Here is a 16,947-nt window from a genome sequence, read left to right as displayed (position 1 = left end):
TGGTATTGATAAATAGATAAATTTATTGAGTTGGATAAGCTACCCTGCATAAGCTGCGTTCTTTTTGTTTTCTTGGGCAATGTGGACAATTGGACATCTCTCGTTGTTTAGGAAAAAGTATATATTCCAAAATCTTAACTAAACGGCCCAATATGAACGGCATGAGTGGTGTAGGCCGGGCACCCGGCCCACACACTAACAGAACCGAGCCCCACGCCCGCCCGCCTAGCTATCCTAATTCAAACAACAGATTACCTCTCTCTCTCAACTAACCACTCTCACTTAACGCACTAAACCAGAAGAGGCTAATTCCAGAGCTAACGACTCGAGAAAAAGAGGATGACTCTGAATCAGGTTGGCTAAAGGCGGAGACCCAGTTCGCTCCGGCTCTCCGGAGAAGAAGAAGGACGGAATTGCTCCCCTGTTCATTCCCTTTTAGGCGGATAGTTTTTGAGGAGCGCTACTCCGACTCTCCGAAGCTAGGCTGCTGAAAGCCGCTTGCGAAAAAACAGCTCCGATAATAATGATGCCTAGATAAGCGGCACTTTGGCATAGGAGGAATCTGATGGGATCACTACAAGCTTGGGTGGTTTGATCCTCTATGCGGTAATGGTGCCTTCCCTTCCCAATTGCTCCAATCCTTCGTCCCCTTAACCTGCCAATTAACCATTCCTTATCTTTTTCTTAAAATAAATATATATATGTGTGTGTGTGTGTGTGAGAGTAAATAGTTATTTATATATATATAATATAGATCTGGCCATGCTTGCAAAGTGAGCTCTATTGACTGCTCTAACTATGCATTCAGGTTTGATGGTGAGAATTTTGGAGAAGCAGTCCAATTCTTTCTCTTCTGATGATGTCTGCAATTTGAGGCGGGAGAGTTGTTGGTCAAATAGCAGGAAGTTGATTTTTGAGTTTCAGAGCTGCTAGTGAATGAGCCAGTCTGTTTCTTTCTCGAGGGGTCCAGGTGAAGCCACAGTTTGAGAGTCTTTTTTGAATAGAAATTATGTCTTGAATGATTGGGTCTATTTCTCAAATTGTATCCCCTGACTTGAGAGTCTGAACAATCTGCAGACTATCTGTTTCAATGATGGCTCTTTGAATATTTAAATTTTCCACTAGAATTACAGCTTCCCTTAATGCTTGTGCCTCTGCTGATAGGATTGAGTTTGCTTGAATCACTGTTGCAGATCCCCCCAGGAGTTTTCCTGTATGGTCTCTGATCACTGAAGCTGTTGCCCCTGACTTAGTTCCAATGGAAAAAGCAGCATCAGAATTTACCTTGAACCAGCTCTGAGGAGGAGGTCTCCAAATGACAGGTAATGATCTCCCTTTGTTGTCTTCTCTGACTTTGGAGATGTTTTCTTTTATTAGGCTATTGTATTCTTTCTCTATTATTCTTGCATGATTGATGGTAGACTCTGGGTTAGGCTCTATGTTGTTGTACACATAGTTGTTTCTAGCCTTCCAAATTGTCCACATAGTGATGCCAATTCTACTCCAATTCTGGTCCGCTTCCGTTCTGTTGGCTTCTTTACACTTTATGTACATTTGTTGTAGCCATTGTCCCACTGATCTGACGTTTTGGTTTGTTGGCGTGCATTGTGACTGTGAGCCAAACCACACTGCTCTAGTCCAATCGCAGAGCAGGAGAGTATGTTCACTGGTCTCTTCCTCTTGCGCACAGATCGGGCAAACATTATTTGTCAATAATCTCTTTTTTTTTAAATTTGCCCTTACCGGTATGATGTTGTGTGCGACCTTCCACAGGAACATTTTGATTTTTTGGGGTGCCTTTATGTTCCAAATCCCTTCCCATAGTTCTTCGAACACTGAGCTTGATGATGGGCTATAGTAGTGACTTCTTTCGTCTTCTTCTTTTTTTGTCGCATAGTACCCTGTTTTGGTTGTGAATTCTCCATCCTTCCTGAAGGGCCACAATAATCTGTCCTCCTTAGAGAGCTTGCTTACTGGAGTTTGGAGTATTTTTTCTGCTACAACTGGGGGGAAACTCCTTTGGATTTTCGCTCTATCCCATTCTCTCGTTGTTTATGAAAAAGTATATCTTCCAAAATCTTAACTAAACGGCCCAATATGAACGGCATGAGAATATGGCTAGGTAGAGGTTAACTAAGTGGGCTGTAGAAGACCTCTGAACTCACATATGGAAGTTTTAAAAAGTGTCAATGATATGAGGCATGAGGGAGGCTTTTGAGTACAGCCAGAAGAAATAGTATTTCAAAAGAAAGAAAGTGATAAATATTAAATAGAATTATCCACCATAAGGTTGGGTGACTTTTAATACAGATGGTGCTATGAAGGGAAGTACCAAACAAGCAGGTGTGGAGGGCTCATAAGAAATGAGGCTGGCAAGTGGGTTGCTGGTTTTTCTTATCATATTGGAAGATGCTCAGCCTTCAACACTGAGATTTGGGGAATCAAATAGGGACTTGAAATAGCTACGATAATGGGAATAAAGAATATTATTGTAGAATATGACTCAAAAGCAGTGATAGAGGTGCTCAATAGCAAAAGAAACCTCAATAATCGTCCAAATGGCTTAATCAGATACATCAACCGATGGAAAGATAAGAATTTAAATATCCATTTTGTGAATATTTTTAGAGAAGGCAACCGATGTGCCGATTGCCTAACACGAAAAAGTGTAAATTTAGAATTAGGTCTCCACTTTTGGGACACTCTTCCTATAGAAGTAGTCCAGTTACTAGTAGATGATGAATAAGGAGCATCTCTACCTCGTATAGTTAGTGTGTAATCTTTTTCCTGGGCTTAGGCCCCGTTTACTACACCAAAAAAAAAGAGGTTAATAGTTAAATTAGTCTTTAAAAGATAAGGTATTTTTTTAATTTGTCTTTGAAAGATTTTTTCAATCAAATTGATCTTTTAAAGATTACGAATTAATTATATATATCCTTCAGTTACTCCATTCACAATTTTCGTAACGATTAATGATGTTAAATATTAATTGATGGCATACATGACACATAACATGTTCAATTAGACGTTAACTAAATATGTTTATGAAAATCTATCAATTTAGTCACTAGGTTATATTGGGAATATGATTTTTGTAATTGAGAAAAATAACTAAATTAATAAATTTTTATAAATATATATTTGGTCAATATCCAATTAGATGTATTAGGTATTATATATGTTATCAATTAACGTTTATGATTAATTCGTAATCTTTAAAGGACCAATTTGATTAAAAAAAAATTCAGGAAAAAATTTAAATAATGTCTTATCTTTCAATGACTAATTTGACTATTAACTTGACTATGTAGCTACCAAAATCTAAATTCTCAACCACATATATAAAATCTGTAAGAGAAATTATATATATTGATATTTTAATTGATCAAAAAATTAGAAGGGATAAAAATTTTATCTTTTGTATAATTATAAAGAAGAGTGCTAGGAGCTAACAATTTTTGTGTTTTGTAATCTCAATTGGCCATCAATAGTGTTTTTAATGGTGGGAGATCACTTACTTTTCTTTTAATGGTTAAGTGTTGGCCACAAAATACAAAAATTGCTAGTCCCCTAGACTTTCTCAATTAAAAAAGATTGTATAAAAAATATAAAAAAATGCACGCCAATTAAAATTAAAAAAAATTATACTTGTATAATTTTTTCGACCTTTTTATATATTTTTTTATAGTATAAAAGATAAATCTTTTTATGTTTTATCACTTTCTCTCAATCGCTTTTAATACTAGAAATAGAAAATATAGACAAAAATATATATAAAAATAGTGTTTATAACATTCTTCCAAAATATGCGATACACTAGGGTTCAATAGAACAAGAATATATGACAGGAAAACTATTTTGGTAGGCATGATTTTAGCAACTATATTACGCACTATGGACATTCTCCCGTGCTGCATGGCTTTAATCAATGGGATTATATATATTGTGTGTCTATACTTTATCAACAAATCAACATCTCTAATTCAGGTAAAATCACCCAAAAAGATTTTGTCCAAAATTTTGCTGCCAATGTCCTATTCAGGAATCAATTAGATGCATAATTTTTCATTCTCAAATATGTACATCAGAATGTGACTTTGTCCTCCAACTACAAAACCCTAATTAACCTCCTTATGCATGTCCTTTATGTCTATAGAATTATGGTGCTACACAGAAAATGTTTGGGTGTCTGTTGCTGAATGCGTAAGTGAAATGTTGCTTTTTAGTCTTCTTAATTATGAGAAACACTCAGGGAGAAAACCATGTGAAAGTTAGCATCTAAATAGAGAGACAAAATTCTCACATTTTTTTCCCTAAAACATTCAGTATTATATTGGAGGAAGATGATTAACTCTCTCTTTCTCCTTTGGAATAAATAAAATAAAGTTGATCGTCTGTGACAAGGAATATGCTATTAGAATATTATTGGTATAATAATAAAATATAAAAAAATGTTAGAGGATCATTAAAATTATTATTTTTTATCATTGATTAATCATCATATTTAAAAGTGTGAGTTAAAATATTTATTGAATTACTAAACTAAAAGAATTGTGTTGATGACTAAAATTGATGGTAAAAAATAATAAATTCTTATGATTTTTTAGCATTCTTCTAAATTATATGAACATACAAAAAAGTACTTTTTTAGGTTTAATTACTCTGTTAGTTTTTATAGTTTTATTAAATTTGTAATTAGATCTTTTTATTTCTTTTTTTACTTGAATCTTTATACTACTTTTAATTTTGTAATTAGGTCCTTTTGTATGTGTCAAAAGCGTTAAAATTAATGAAATATTTTTCTAAAGAAATATACGATCAAAGATCTAATTAAGTTCTTAATTGTGAGTACTTTTAATTTATAGAAAAATATTTCGTTAATTCTAACATTTTTTATACTAACAAAGCAATAATTACAAAATTAAAAATAATATAAAAATTCAATTAAAACAAAATATAAAGATTTAACTACAAATTTGATAAAATTATGAAGACTAACAAAATAACTAAACTTACTTTTAACATGCAAATTAAAACTGATTTATGATGATAAGCTAAACATATTATCCAATGTCTTGGTAATTTCATCATGTGATAATCTTTTTTTTTAATTAATGTTGTTAAATATGATTTTTTACGATATAAATTATTTTTCACATATTTGTCTTAATCTTACTTAAAAATATATGATAAAAAATTATATTTAACATCAAGTAAAAAAATAAAACTATTCATTTAATTTCCTTTGTTTATTGCATAGTAAAAGGATTTATTGTGTTTTTTTATATAATCCTCCAATTTCGACTATTGCACTTTATTTATATATTTCTTTAATTTTATATCTACTTTTAGTCTGTTATTTTTTATGAAGAAAAAAAAAAGTGTTGGTATCCATAAACTCATTTTTTAACGTATGAAAAAGTTGGATGTTTTTTTTTTTTTGTATGTTGAAAATGGACTAATTATGTATAATTGTAGATGAGCGAACGCTGCAAGAGGAGCAGACCTAACATGCAGGTAGCGTGTTAAGCCAGCACACAGGATACGTGCTACAACATGCAGGTGGTGTACTTCAACACGCAGGTTGCATGGTTGACATATGACACGTACGTACTGATTGGATGTTCAATTCATGACCTGCATGTGTGAGGGATTCCTGAGTTATTCGAAAATTCTGCCTATAAATACAAAGTTCGTTATTATTTTACTTCATTTTGAGAAGATTTGTTTTAGTGTTGGTGGTGCAACGAAGGATATTGCAAATATACTTGTGTATTATAACAGTGAGATTATATGAAATGCACATACATGAGGGTGTGAGTTTTGTATATAAAAATCTATTTTTGTCTGTGATTTCATGCACTATGACATTTGCAAAGTTACAGTACGGTCCTATCAAAGCATAGAGACTGATATCTTAAATAAGGATGGTAACGGATTCCCATGGAAGCGGGGACATGTCCTCCACCTCCCGTCCCTGCCCCGTCCCCACCAAGGGTAACGGGGACCTCATATTCACAGGGGACCTGGATATCCACGGATATCCGCAGATTTTACAAATTGTACAAATAAAGATTCAAATTCACTACAATTGTACAAACAAAGATCCAAATTCAAAAAAATTAACAATAATTGTACAAACAAAGATTCAAATTCAATAAATTAACAGTTTTAAACAATTTCAATCATAGAAAATTAATAATTGAACAAATCCTAAATTTTCAATAAAAATTCAATAACAATTGCACAAATAAAAATGCAAACTCAAGAGATTAAAAATTTTAAACAATTTCAAACATTGAACAAATTCTAAATCCTAAATGTTGAAAAAAAAAACAAAAAAAACTAATGAGAGAAAGGGACTTATTGATGCAACGACCACGACGAGGCTGTAGGAGGCAGCGACGACGAGCGGCAAAGAGGCTGTTGGAGGCAGTGACGACGCTGCTGGTGGCGGTGATGATTTTCCTGAAGGCGACAACAACGAGGAAGTCCGATTAGGAGACTACGTTGATGATGAACAAGCATGGAGCAGAAGGTGGCGACGCTGTTGAACGAACGCGGTGCAGAACACAACGATGATGAGGGGGCGACAGTGAGTGAGAGGGCGGTGATTTGCAGTGTGAATAAGTGAGGGTGGCAGTGACCAACGATAAGGCTTGTGAGCGGAAGAGACGCAAAGAACCTTGGAGTGGTTGGCGAGGTGACAAGGCAGGAGGAAGACAGCGACGACACTGTTGTTGGAGATGAGAACCAGCAGTTGGAGGTAGAGGAAGAAGGAGGTGACTAGGTGAGGTAGCTGGGTGAAGGAGATAGTGAATCTCCTGTGTGAGGAAGTGAGGCTGAGATATATATATATATAAGGGTATACATGTAATTTTATATTTGCAGGTATTATACCGGTACCCAACGGGCGGATACCTCTTCCCCTGCCCCCGCCCCATTTATTAGACGGGCACTCGTACCCGCCACCCACGGAAAAAAACGCCCCCATATCTGCTCCTCGACGAGTAAATTTCCGCGGATACCCGCCCTGCAGGAAAAAATTGCCATCTCTAATATTAAAGAAGGTGAGCAATATTCTGTGCTGAAATTCTGCTATAGTATTTGACGGCCTAATACAATTTGATATTATGTCCATCATTAACGAAGCAAGTATGTAGCACATGTTTTATATTCATTAGAAAACTTAAATGCAACCGCCACAGGTTAAGTTGTATGTTGAGTTTGAATATATAGCTGGCGACGAGATTTAACATGACTCAGATATGAAAGATGATAGAGCTGATGTATACGAAGGAAAGAATAATGATAGCAAAGAAGACTTCGAAGCTAACTACGAAGCCGGTGACAAGGATGAGGATGGTGACAGGCCAAGTGAGGCAGTCGTGGAAGGTTCCACGCGCAGTCAGTCAACCTTTCGATGTTTCACCTTTTATGCGTAGCTTGGATCTTGACGCCATGCATGTACCGGAATTTCCTGAATATGCAAACATAGGTACGTGAGGAGTGAGTAATATATTTTCTTAATTTATATTTTTGATAGATTGATGAGTGATCATTTATTTTTTCTGTAAGTGTTGCTATTTCTAAGGACGGTGAGTTTAGGATCAAGATGGAATACAATTCTATACAGTCAATGGTCGCGACAATTAGGAGTTACATGATCTCTAGACGTTTAGAAGAGTTGATGACACTGTGTATGAGTTCGAACCATAGATATTCTATGCGAAATGCAAGGCGTATGGCCATGGATGCGACTTCCTTATTCGAGCTAGCTTGATTCGGAAGAAAGATTGTTTGGAGATAAGGAGATACAATGGGAGGCACACGTACACCATGGGAACGATTTTAGATGATCATTCCAAATTAGACTCAAACATAGTTGCGAATGCTATAAGGCCATTGGTTGAAACCGACCCATCCCTAAAGGTGAAATTTATAATTATGGAAGTCCAGTCCAGCTTCAACTACACCATCAGTTACCGTAAGACTTGGTTGACAAAGTAAAAATCGAAAAAGAAACCTACCAAACTTTGCCAATGTTGTGCATGATAATGGTTCGGAAGATGCTTGATTCGTTTGTCCAAATAGAAATATGACTCCTATATAATGAAATTAAAGAGATAGACAGTATCAAGATACTTCATCAGATATTCCGGAATTTTAATTCATGCATTAGAGCATTTCAACATTATGGTTGCGTTTGTTTTTGAGAATAGAACAAGACACGGAGAACGGGATAAGATAAGACATTGATGGATAGAGACACAAAATTTTGTTCTTGTATTCTGTTTGGTGATAAACTAGAACAAATTATGAAAATCCAATTTATTTTCATTTTTTTCATTCAAAAAATTTGAGATGAAAAATATAATAATAAAAAATATAATTATGAAAAACTAACAAGAATAATGAAAGAAAAAATGAAAAATAAGTTGTGTCTTTTGTTAGTATTTCCGTGTCCTTCCTGTCAGGATGAACATAAAATACATTAATTCAGTGTTTTTGGACACATTGTCTCTGTCTATGTCTCTTTTATCAAACACAATTTTGTCTTTGTATCTTTGTTTTCAGTGTCTTATCTCTATAAACAAACACAGCCTATAAGTCTTTGGTTCATGTCGACGATACACATCTTTATGGAAATCATCCCAAATGTGAATATTAAATAAATACACCACTTATTTTTTCATATAAAAAAATAATTTCTGACATATACACGTGTATATGAGTATATATCTTTTTTTAAAAATGAAAGGAAAATGATGTTTACAGTCAGCTTACCTACCAAACAAAAACAAAGAATTAAAATTTGATTGATATGCTGTTTCTTGTTAGTTAAGCAGAGGTCACATCCCGCACTATGAGTCTATGACGGACAAAGTTGAAAATATCTAATTGTCTCGCATTATCGCATAAACCAAAACCAAGATGTGATCCATCAAACTCAAATGACAAGAATAAGATTATTGTGGGACCCATATTAGGTCCATGAGATTACAGGGCCTCAGATACTAATCTTTTGATCATAAGGCCCGTATTCGATCGGTATTTCTCAACCACACGTGACGTGAGTGAAACACAACATCTCGGTTCTACTTCCACAAGTTACCCGTGGCTCCAACACTATGTCTTGTTGGGGCACATACATAAGGGCCCAAAAGGGATGGGACCACTGTTCTCGTTACTAAAGCCCAATTCAATCCAAACAAAGTTGAAAATGAAGCAATTTAGTTACTTGGTCCCTAAACACCTCCTCCTTTTTCAGATGCTGGAAATCAGGTGCCGTAAGTAACAATTTATTTACGATGCACGTCTTTTGGAACTTGTAAATCAATGCACTTGTTCAAATAATTCATAAAAAAACATAACTGCTAGGGTGTTATTCATGCCGCGAATTTCGCGCAAAAATAAATTAATGTTCAACTAGTTGACCATAGAGAATAAGCAAGAGTTGCAAAAAGGAAATTCACCTTGATTCTACGGAAAGTCACACATTTATTTCACCTTTAGTTTTTACCCTTTTTTTTAATCATGTATAGTTTTTAGAGTAAAGTAAAATTTTAGCTCAAATACTTTAGTCTTTAATAAATTTTTAATATTTTAGATAAATTATTTCATTTATAAAATTAATTTATTTTATAATAATTTTTAATTCTTTTATAATAAAAAATTTTAAAATTTTAATTAAAATTATATTTATCCGCCGCATATATATTGAAAATTTTATTAAAAACAGACTCATCTATCTTACAAAAGTAATTATTCCAATATAAAATTTAGGTTTACTACAGACCAAGTGTTTATTCTAATTTTTATCATATTTCTACAAAAGAGGGACCAATTCCCGATCCGCAATCTCTCATGGAGGCTGCAAACTGCAACACAAACAAAAATCTATTGTTCCCATTCTTCGACGTGCAGTGTACACGCTTCTATTAGATCTTGCCCATAGCCACTTCCCAATTGATTTTCAAAGGGACGCCGGAAATTTTAAAATTACGATCTTGCGTTTTTGGGGGTTTTTATTGTTTTTGTGGGTGGGGGGTTTGTACGGATTGACTAATGAGTTGGGCATCATCTTTGATGATTTTCTTGGAGTGAATTTATATATAATTTTCTATAAATTCTTTTACAACAAATATTTTAGATATGACATATGTATCAGTTTGAAGCAGATAATGATAAGAGTGAGAGGCATTATTTGTACATGAAATGTCCTGGTAAGAAAAAAAAAAGGAAGGGATCTTTTCAATTTTTTGTTTCATTTAAAAGAGTAAAATATAATTTTTATTATATATTTTATAGGTAGGATAAAAAAATAAAAAAGAATTATTAAAAAATTATACATCACATTTTATGTTTTTAATTAAAAAAATTGAGAAGATTTATTTCTAAAAAAAATTAATGATTAACATAAAGATAAAAATTGAAATAAAAAAATGAATTAAAATTAAGAATAAAAAATAGGTTGTAATTAAATATAGAGAGAATTGTTCAATTTTTTATCTAATTTTTTTATGAAACAAAAAAGAGATTTTTTTCAATGAGCTATAACTTAAATAGCATAGTCTTTTTATACAGATCTATGGTGCGGTGAACTCATCCAAAATACAAAAAAAAAAACATATTCCGAAATTTAAACCAAATTGAATATTTATAACTTATAGTTTCATCGTAAAACCTAAAAAAAAATTTTACACCTTTAATTTCTCAATCTCAACTACAATAATGTATGAGGTATTTATAACTTTTTATTAAATTAAAATAAAAAATTTTAATTCCATAAATATAAAACTCAATTTAATAACCGAATAAACACAAAATATATTAAATTAAATTTAATATTTTAAAAATATAAACTAATAATTTTTAAATAATATTAAAACTTTTCATATCAAACTTGAAAAATCAGAGGAGCTGTTAGTAACTTAGTATTGTGATTTTGATAGATGGTGGTGTAGGAGTTGTGTCCTTAAGGCATCCATGAGCATGAGCATGTGCCATCTCTCTCTCTCTCTCTCCGACTATCATTATTCTTGTTCAGTACATCAAGATGCTACGCGGATTTCACCTTGGCCCGCCTCAGTTATATACCCCCAAGCACAAATAAATATCCAACGGCCATTGTTTATATTCTATTAATTATAAATGAATGGTATGTACGTGAATTTAGTGTATATCTAATGTTCCAGTTGGTTTTGTTGAGAGAATAATAGTCATTCTTAGGCTACGTTTTGAATGAGCTTCGTTGGCCCTTTTTAGTTTTTTCTCTCATTTTGGTTGTTGGGCTGTAAAGAAGTGATTGATTTGGGAGTGAAAGCGCGGAAAGTGGTAGATGCAGATTGTTATTATTGGTGTTTTTTGCCATTGATTGATGATCAGAGCAGGCCTAATCATAGGAATCCTGCGAATTATACGGTCACACAGATAATGCACGGGTCGACTTATAGAAGGCAAGTCAACCACAGCCGAAGCAATGAATCTTGGTGATTAGTATACTATAGAATTAATAAATGGAAAAGTAAAGGTAATTTGAAATCGAACGTGAGGGAGTAAAAAGACAAGAATATCCTTGGGTGTAATGTCGCTGTCACATTTGCAGGCGAGTCCAAATGGAGAGTCCCGAGTCCCCACACCCAGCCAGCTCGTTTTCACTTCCGCTCAACTCATTACTTACTTTCATATGTTCCGCATGCGCGACCCTTCTTCCTCTCCCTCTCCTCTCCCTAACCAAATTTGGCCAACTGCTTTACTACTCTCACAAACCACCTTACTTAATTAAAAAGAAATTTGGCCCCGTTGACTGGAAGTGGCGGAGGGGTAGATGGATGTAGCATTCGGGGCGGCGGTGGTGTTGGTGGCACTAGCAGTGATGATGAGAAGCTGCGAGTCAGATCCAAACGACGAGGCGTGCCTGAGGCACCTAGCGAAGTCGTTAGAGGATCCAAACAGGTCCCTACAGAATTGGATAGAAAAGAATCTGGAAAAACCCTGCAACGACTCACTATCCAACCTGCAAGGGGCAACCTGCAACAACGGCCGCATCTTGAGGCTCTCCCTCAACAACCTCTCTCTCAGAGGAACCATCTCTCCCTTCCTCTCCAACTGTACCTACCTCCAATCACTCGACCTCTCCTCCAACGCCCTCACCGGACCCATCCCTCCCGACATCCAGTCCCTCGTCAACCTCGCCGTCCTCAACCTCTCTTCTAACCAACTCCAGGGCCAGATCCCGCCACAGCTCACAATGTGCGCCTACCTCAACGTCATTGACCTCCATGATAACCTTCTCACTGGTCCCATTCCCCAGCAATTGGGCCTCCTCGTCAGGCTCTCCACCTTCGATGTCTCTAATAACAGGCTTTCCGGACCCATACCGCCTTCTTTGTCCAACCGGACCGGCACTCTGCCCCGCTTCAACGCTACCTCCTTCTTGGGGAACAAGGATCTCTACGGCTACCCTCTTCCGCCCATCAAGACCAGGGGCCTCTCTGTTTTGGCCATTGTTGGGATCGGGCTCGGGAGTGGCCTTGCCAGTCTCGTCCTCAGCTTCACTGGGGTTTGCATATGGTTGAAAGTCACGGAGCACAAGATGGCTCTCGATGAAGGCAAAATCAGTCAGCTCATGCCTGATTATTGATTCTTCAGTATATACTAATGCTCTCTTTCTTCCCAACATTCAATTCCATAATGCCTGTAGCTTTTTTTTTTTCTCTCTAATTTAGTGGTGAGGTGTGGCCTACCCCTTAATTTTCTCTTTCTTGGTACCTATGGGTCGTTTCAGATTGTTGTCTTTTACCGATCACGGGCCATGGGGGGCATATACATATAGGTAAATCTTTCTTTCTTTCCTCATGACTATTTTTAAGTTTTAACTAGTTCATTTTTCCCCCAACTCCGATTTTGATCGGTTCTTCCTTCAATTGTTGTTTAATTATTATAATTAGAGGTGCATAAATGGAAACAGCATCAAACACAGTTGCAGGGTGCAGCAGCCAGCATGGTAGCTTTAATTTTTGAGTTCCTTGATTTTCGTTATCTTTGTAAATTGTAACATTAAGTAAAAGGATGATGATGATGATGATTATAGTGCGTTGGTTTTGGTTGGCACATGGCACTATGGCAGGGGTGGTAGGGTAGGGTAGTGGTACGGCTACAGGAAGCGCCGTTTAACTGCGAACTTGTCTCTCTGCCACAATGCTATAACACAAACACCTAGACTGCAATTTTCTATTCTCTAATTTCTGATTTTCTATACTAAATATTTGTATTCAAAGTGCCGATTTTTTCCTTTTTCGCTGGTGGATTCAGACTCGTTTTCCACATAATAACTTATTAGCCCAACGTCAACATAGTTTCACGTGCCTATATATTTTTGTTTTTGAATTGATCGTAACAGCACATTATGAGATAATTTCACATTAAAAGTTCATCTATGTACGTAGCTTATTAATATCATTACGGGTAATTTTGTTGTTCATTCATGAATCGTATGAGCCAAATCACCTCTCAACCTTGTATTTTAATGAATTATGATGTCGGGCAATGAGTTAGCAAATTCAGATTTACATCCATAAAGTAGTGATAAGGAAGGGGGTTAACGTGAATCGGTAAATCCTGTGGTTCTCGTCATGAGAGACTGTGGGGTTGCTTATGTATTGACTGTTTTACCCTTCTTTCGTCCTGGTTTCGTAAGGAAAGTGGGCCTAGGCTCTCTGCTCGAGTATCTGTTCCTATGTGTTATGTGTGGAACATATCATATGCTTCCTCTTCTGAAAATACAGAACTTGCATTTGTTATTTCCTGACTACTACCATCTGTGATTTTTATATTTTTATTATTAGAGGGAAAAACTTGTTATTGGATAGTGAAAATCTCTTGTTCTTCCATTAATTTTGAATTTGAGCATAAACATAATGATCTGTGCATTAAACAGAAAAAAAATAATAAACAGCCATGCAAATCCATTCTTAAAAATTAGTGTCCATTTAATTTACGCCCTTCTAAAACATAAGAGTTAAAATGTACATGGTTCGTAGGTCATCGGGTTTAAACTTTAAACCGCAATTAAAAATTTTCTAATTACAAAATTTTGTCTTTTTGGGGTGTTGTTATTAACTTATTATCAACACTAATTCATTCTAAATTTTTCTAAAAAAGAATAAACATAACATAGCACGCATTTTCTACATTTGGTAGGGACTAGAAAGTGATGATCAATAATTTCACGGTTGCTTTTAAAACATAACTTATTAAACAAGTTCATAATATATATGAATTCAAATCATAAATGGCGGTGAAGCTCTGAAAGAGAAGGAGTCAAGGAGACATGATACGTCCCTGTTCCGAAACTCCAGGGATAAAACATTCAGAACCACTCCTAATTAATAATTTATAATACACATCACTGATTAGACTGAAGTGACCATTATTTTGTTTCATAGCAGATAATCCGTGATTTTGAAATCAACTAAGGTTTACTTGGGCAAAATTTTGTAGAGAGGTGTTTGTATTTTTTTAAAAGTATAAATATTTTGTTTTGTGTTTGATAAATAAAAAGTTTGTGTGTTTATATTTGTAACTTTTATAAATTATGGTGCTTTTGAAAATATCTAAAGAAGAAATTTTTAAAATTAGTTTGTGTTTATCAAAATTAAAAAATTTAATATAATTTTATACATTAACTTAATTTTTATATTATTGTGTATTATAATATTTTTAAATTTTAAAAATCATTTTACTAAATACACTTATTATTGTTTATACTTATTAAAAGTAATTTTTAATTTAATTTATCAAAGAAAAATGCTACAACTTTTAAAAAATAAAAATTTTATCAAATTAAACCTAAATTATGTGTTTGTGCTATAGTTAGTAATTTAATTTAAAGAAGATATTAAATGCTTAATATTCGATGATATTCTACCGAAAGTAGTAAGGTGGTCAAATCTTCCTTTGGAGAAAGTCAAATGTGCTTTCATTCCATTCATTAAATGGTCTCCATGATTGGCATGGATAGCATCATGGTGTTGGGGCCTTCTATGTGTGTGATTTGGATTATTTGTTTTGTTGATTACTGTGTTGTCCTTACTCCTTAATATGGTGTTTAATTTATCAAAATAAATAAATAAATAAATTGATAACATTTAATAAATTTTAAATATTTAATTTTTATTTTAAAATATAAATGAGATAAATTAGACACTAAACTAAAAAAACATTATAGAATTGACCCTCTTTCCTTTCTCATAGGTAATGGAATTTTCTTAATTGTCACTGTGCTCATTATTCATGCGCTTCACACTACTACTTATATTTGCTACGATCACAACTCACAAGGAAAGTGCTTCTTTTTTTAATTCACTGTTGATTTCGACCCTCTTATAATGATGGTGCCACACTTATTGCCACTTGGCTTAGCCCACCACAATTACTTTCCAAAACGTGAACATGCATGACATCTTATATTGAGATTAATCACCCTCCTTATTTATATGAATCATGATACATAGCATGCACTTAGCTAGAGGCTCTTAAACATTCTTGAATTTTATCTTTTAATCATTCCTCCTGCTTCCAATACCATCATTTTGTCTTAACCACCCTTTTAACTTTTTTGGTTTTAATAATCTTTAGAGCTTCGAACCCATTGTGATCACCACATTCATCTAGCCTCTTAGCAGATCACATTCTAACACTAATTAAGTTGAAAGGTAAAGGTTTGCGTGATCATTTACGTTGACTCGGTCTGTTGGTGTATTTATGTTAGTGTTGCAAGTGTGAGGAGTGTTGAAGTTAGTCCCACATCTAAGAAAGCATGGAAGAGTGAGGAGTTTATAAGATGAGAGACCCATTAACTTGACACCTTAAGGTTTTGAGTTGGATGTGGTGTCTTCTCATCTTATGTTCTCTCACTTGATTCCTCCCCGAAATCTCCCCGATTGTCGAGAGCTCCCCACGGTTGGCCCAACAAAGTGGTATCCAAAGCTTTGGTTGTTTATTTCTGTGCTGATTAAATGGAGGAAAATACTCATGGACCGAATATGGTCAAACTGAATTCTCAAAATTATTCAATTTGGAAGACCCTCATGGAAGATATGCTGTATAGCAAGGATTTGTATGACACTGACTAACTCAGCTCCAAAAGCCTCCCAATCAGAAGCACTTGTTTCAGAGTCACGGGGGAGAAGTCAAAGTAGAAGCACTTGTTTCAGAGTCACGGGGGAGAAGTCAAAGTAGAAAAACTCACAGTTCTGATAGGTCAGAGAGTCGAAGCAAGTCAAGAGAAAAGTACAAGCCAAGAAAGGAGTTCATTTGTCACCATTGTGGCAAGCCAGGGCATATCAAGAGGTATTGCAGGTTCTTGAAAAGAGAACAATCAAGGGGAAGAAATGAAGACAAAGGTAAAGATAGTGATAAAGAAACTGCTGCTATTGTTTATGAAGATGTTCTTATCACATATGATGAAAATTATGTGAATCTTGTCTGTGATGATTCCACTTGGATTATGGACTCTGGTGCCTCATGTCATGTCACTCCGAGGCGTGAATTTTTCACTTCCTATACTGCTGGAAATTTTGGCAAGATCAAATTGGGAGATAAAGGAGTGTGTGATATCATTGGTATGGGTGATATGTGGCTTGAAACTAATATGGGATGCAAGTTGCAGTTGAAGAATGTTAGGCATGCGCCAGATATGCGGTTCAATCTCATTTCAGTGAAGGCATTGGATCAAGAGGGGTATTGCACTTCCTTTGGTAGTGAAAAATACAAGATTACCAAAGGAGCTCTCATTGTTGCTAGAGAAGACAATAGTCTCACTACTCTCTACCGGTTGCAAGCAAAGTTGTGCAAAGAAGATGTGAATGTAGCTGATGATTCCTCTTCTGATTTGTGACATATACGTCTTGGTCACTTGAGCGAGAAAGGACTAAGCGTCTT

General features: G+C 34.9%; 1 protein-coding gene, 1 long non-coding RNA gene and 1 other non-coding gene across 3 annotated transcripts; all 3 read left to right on the top strand.

The window, feature by feature from the left end:
• Positions 1 to 292: 292 nt before the first annotated feature.
• On the top strand, positions 293 to 5,808 carry LOC127747787 (uncharacterized). Its single transcript, XR_008009723.1, has 4 exons — positions 293 to 606; positions 809 to 970; positions 1,194 to 1,322; positions 5,479 to 5,808. It is a non-coding gene; the product is annotated as an uncharacterized LOC127747787 (long non-coding RNA).
• Positions 5,809 to 11,365: 5,557 nt separating this feature from the next.
• LOC127739579 (receptor-like protein 44) lies at positions 11,366 to 12,699 on the top strand. The gene has a single exon (XM_052261324.1). The coding sequence runs from the start codon at positions 11,831 to 11,833 to the stop codon at positions 12,644 to 12,646; it is 816 nt and encodes a 271-aa protein (XP_052117284.1). The 5' UTR covers positions 11,366 to 11,830; the 3' UTR covers positions 12,647 to 12,699.
• LOC107487615 (uncharacterized) lies at positions 12,700 to 13,350 on the top strand. Its single transcript, XR_008009256.1, has 2 exons — positions 12,700 to 12,838; positions 12,954 to 13,350. It is a non-coding gene; the product is annotated as an uncharacterized LOC107487615 (transcript).
• Positions 13,351 to 16,947: the final 3,597 nt, after the last annotated feature.

This window comes from Arachis duranensis, chromosome 5, assembly GCF_000817695.3.
Source record: "Arachis duranensis cultivar V14167 chromosome 5, aradu.V14167.gnm2.J7QH, whole genome shotgun sequence".
Classification (NCBI taxonomy): domain Eukaryota; kingdom Viridiplantae; phylum Streptophyta; class Magnoliopsida; order Fabales; family Fabaceae; genus Arachis; species Arachis duranensis.
This window is presented reverse-complemented; position numbering and strand designations above follow the sequence as displayed.

Coding starts and splice junctions, on each gene's coding strand:
- LOC127739579 (XM_052261324.1), top strand. CDS start 11,831: ATGGATGTAGCATTCGGGGCGGCGGTGGTGTTGGTGGCACTAGCAGTG.